The sequence below is a fragment of the Pseudophryne corroboree genome, unplaced genomic scaffold (genome assembly GCF_028390025.1).
Source record: "Pseudophryne corroboree isolate aPseCor3 unplaced genomic scaffold, aPseCor3.hap2 scaffold_1417, whole genome shotgun sequence".
In the NCBI taxonomy this organism is placed as follows: Eukaryota; Metazoa; Chordata; class Amphibia; order Anura; family Myobatrachidae; genus Pseudophryne; species Pseudophryne corroboree.
The window spans coordinates 87705-91289 of NW_026968043.1; the positions used below are offsets into that span (position 1 = coordinate 87705).

At 46.4% G+C, this 3585-nt stretch overlaps 1 protein-coding gene across 1 annotated transcript; it reads left to right on the top strand.

Annotated features, from left to right (window-relative positions):
* The first annotated feature begins 90 nt into the window (after positions 1-90).
* On the top strand, positions 91-1279 carry LOC134995862 (uncharacterized). The gene is made up of 3 exons (XM_063951145.1): positions 91-202; positions 293-418; positions 494-1279. Exon 3 carries the CDS (start codon positions 502-504, stop codon positions 1177-1179), a length of 678 nt encoding a protein of 225 aa, XP_063807215.1. The 5' UTR covers positions 91-202; positions 293-418; positions 494-501; the 3' UTR covers positions 1180-1279.
* The last annotated feature ends 2306 nt before the right edge of the window (positions 1280-3585 follow it).

Here is a 3585-nt window from a genome sequence, read left to right on the forward strand (position 1 = left end):
CCAGGAGCTCTGGGACTGTGACTGAAGAGCCTCAAGACACAACCCTTGTGGACCCATCACTCGATCTGTTTGAGTCTACAGGGTTAAACTTTTCTTGGGTTTGAGGACAGCCGTGCAGATGTATCCAGCCAGACCCTTGAAAAGTCTTCCGAAACGAGGACAAGTGGAGCTCCTGGAGCAGCGGCATCACAGGATGGAGAAGGTTTGTTTGTTTTTTTTGTGGGGGGGGGGGGGGGGGGGGCAGTAGTTGTGTAAAGTTTATCAACTTTTCCAAAATTTATTTTGCAAACAGTGGTGCCACGAACCAGCAGCGGACTAGCTTCGGGGATTGGTTCGTACTTCAGGCCGGATCTCCTACAGGGGTCGTCAGAGGATGACGAGGTGGAAGTGCAGGATGATCCAGTTGCTACATCCCTGCGTGAGTAAATTGAATTGTGAACCTTCCAAAAAATGTATGATGAATGTGGATAATATTGTCTAATTTTCTTTTCAGCTGCCCAAATGAATGTGGTGGCAGACATCCAGGAAGGGCAGAATCCCTCAACTGTTCAGAGGGTTCACACCCTGGCATCAGAGATTGGGACACGCCAGGATACATACACAAATGTTGTGGGAAGCAGACTGGACAACATTGAGAGGACAATGGAGAAAATGTCCAACAATCTGCATGAACTGCAGAAGACTATTTCCGACAGCACGGCCACAATACTACAGATCATAATTGAAGATCGTAGGGAGAATAGGAACATACTTAACATCATGTCCGATTCCTTGGTCAAGCTTGTGGAAAAAAACACATGTTTGGCAGAAAGCAATAAGAACATGTCGGATAGTCATCGACACTCCGCTTCCAGCCAACAGGTCATGGCAACCACACTGCAGATGATCTATGATAAGCTCCCAGTACCAGCTCATCAACACGCTGGTGATCCACCATATCCGCCGTCTCAAGCCACAAGGACGCATCGTACCCTTCCTCAAGTCCCATCCCAGTACAGTCAGTCACAGATGTACCAGGGATATACAGGGATGTACCCCACCCCCCAGATGCCTCCACCACCAGCCGCACATTCTTCAACAGCATGGGCACCGAGGGCCAGTCGACATACTCCCCAGCATCCCAGGACATCCACGCCCTATCAGGGGGAAGAAGAGGATCCGGACAGACTTCCACCATAAACCCGGTCGTATTATTTTATTTTATTTTAAATGTTTTTCATGTATCCCTGTCTTCCCCTCCCATTAGTTTGTTGTTTTTCTTACTATTGTTTATTATTTGTTGGGCTTCCCCCACCCGTGACCGGGTACTACCAAGGAGCTTTGTGTAGGCATACATGCGCGGGCATGTATGCGGGCGCGTGTGGTAACGGATGAAAGCTCCTTGCGGCTACATGTATGATGGGCCAAAGAGCTATTCTGATACCCCCTTTTTCTTCAAAAAATCCTTTTTGTAATGATGTACAGTAGACTTTCATTGTGTGAATTTACTATTCACTAGTCTGTGTTTTTGACTTATTCATAGGATTGTTGAGGAAAAATGAAGTGGACGGCATAAGATTGTGTTGAGCGTACCAAGGTGAGTAGAACCATGTTTAATTCAAGAAACTTTGAACCGCATGCCTTTGTAGAACAACACCGCCCAGCAATGGCTCATGCTGGGCTGTGTTGTTCCACAAATGTTAGCATGTCAAAGTACTGACCACTGACGACACTCTTTCACTTTGAACCGCATGCCTTTGTAGAACAACACCGCCCAGCAATGGCTCATGCTGGGCTGTGTTGTTCCACAAATGTTAGCATGTCAAAGTACTGACCACTGACGACACTCTTTCACTTTGAACCGCATGCCTTTGTAGAACAACACCGCCCAGCAATGGCTCATGCTGGGCTGTGTTGTTCCACAAATGTTAGCATGTCAAAGTACTGACCACTGACGACACTCTTTCACTTTGAACCGCATGCCTTTGTAGAACAACACCGCCCAGCAATGGCTCATGCTGGGCTGTGTTGTTCCACAAATGTTAGCATGTCAAAGTACTGACCACTGACGACACTCTTTCACTTTGAACCGCATGCCTTTGTAGAACAACACCGCCCAGCAATGGCTCATGCTGGGCTGTGTTGTTCCACAAATGTTAGCATGTCAAAGTACTGACCACTGACGACACTCTTTCACTTTGAACCGCATGCCTTTGTAGAACAACACCGCCCAGCAATGGCTCATGCTGGGCTGTGTTGTTCCACAAATGTTAGCATGTCAAAGTACTGACCACTGACGACACTCTTTCACTTTGAACCGCATGCCTTTGTAGAACAACACCGCCCATCAATGGCTCATGCTGGGCTGTGTTGTTCCACAAATTTTCATTGGAAAAAATGAACATGAATTTAGTGTGTTTTTACTTTAATATACTTTTTTTTTCTTTTCCCCACAGATATCTATATACACAAGAAAAGAATGTAAAGAAGAACAAACTACTTTTTTGTTTTAATTAACTTTCAAACTTTATTAAAAAAAAAATTTCTTCAATAAACTTTTAAAAATAGAAGTTTCCTGTGGTTTTTATTAAAATTTGTAATGCAGTTGAATTGTATGTAAGTAGATTTCCCAGGGAACATCAGGGGATCTGTCTCCTCACATCCACGCCACTTGGGAAGATACAACGCAGGACCTGTGGAAGAGAACAGTATGAGCTACCAGATGTGGGTAATAGTGTCACCCTGGGACTGGAAGGAAGAGGTACATACAGTCCACACAACACAAGCGGGGAACAATGGGTCCAAATGCAAACCTCCAGCACTTGCGTCACTACACATCCAAACATTCCCTGACCAGCATTGCTGTTTCATGGAATGTTTGGATGTGTAGTGACGCAAGTGCCGGAGGGCTGCACTTTGGGCATGCCAGGGTGATTTTGGATAAGGGAGTTTTGGGCAATACATCTCACCTGAGGGGGTTGTCTGCTACATGGCGGAGGGTCAGGTCCACATCACCAGTAGGGTCTCCCATGGAACATCAGGTGAAATGCCGTGTCTCCTCACATCCACGCCACTTGGGAAGATACAACGCAGGACCTGTGGAAGAGAACAGTATGAGCTACCAGATGTGGGTAATAGTGTCACCCTGGGACTGGAAGGAAGAGGTACATACAGTCCACACAACACAAGCGGGGAACAATGGGTCCAAATGCAAACCTCCAGCACTTGCGTCACTACACATCCAAACATTCCCTGACCAGCATTGCTGTTTCATGGAATGTTTGGATGTGTAGTGACGCAAGTGCCGGAGGGCTGCACTTTGGACATGCCAGGGTGATTTTGGTCAAAGGGAGTTCTGGGCAATCCATCTCACCTATGTTGACACGCCGACTGCAACGATCTCCGACGAACCGAGGGTACCTGTCAAAAAATCATACTCACCTTCCAGCGTCCAGAGGTACATCCACGTCCAGAGAGATAATCCACGTACTTGGCAAAACAAAAAAACGCACACCGATCCAGCGGACTAATGAAAGGGGTCCAATGTTTTCACATCAAACCCCTTTGTCCCAAATGCCGGGACAAATTTTAAAAATGTTTTTATTG

What these genes read in the sequence shown, in the direction of transcription:
- LOC134995862 (XM_063951145.1), top strand. Translation starts at nt 502, where the DNA reads ATGAATGTGGTGGCAGACATCCAGGAAGGGCAGAATCCCTCAACTGTT.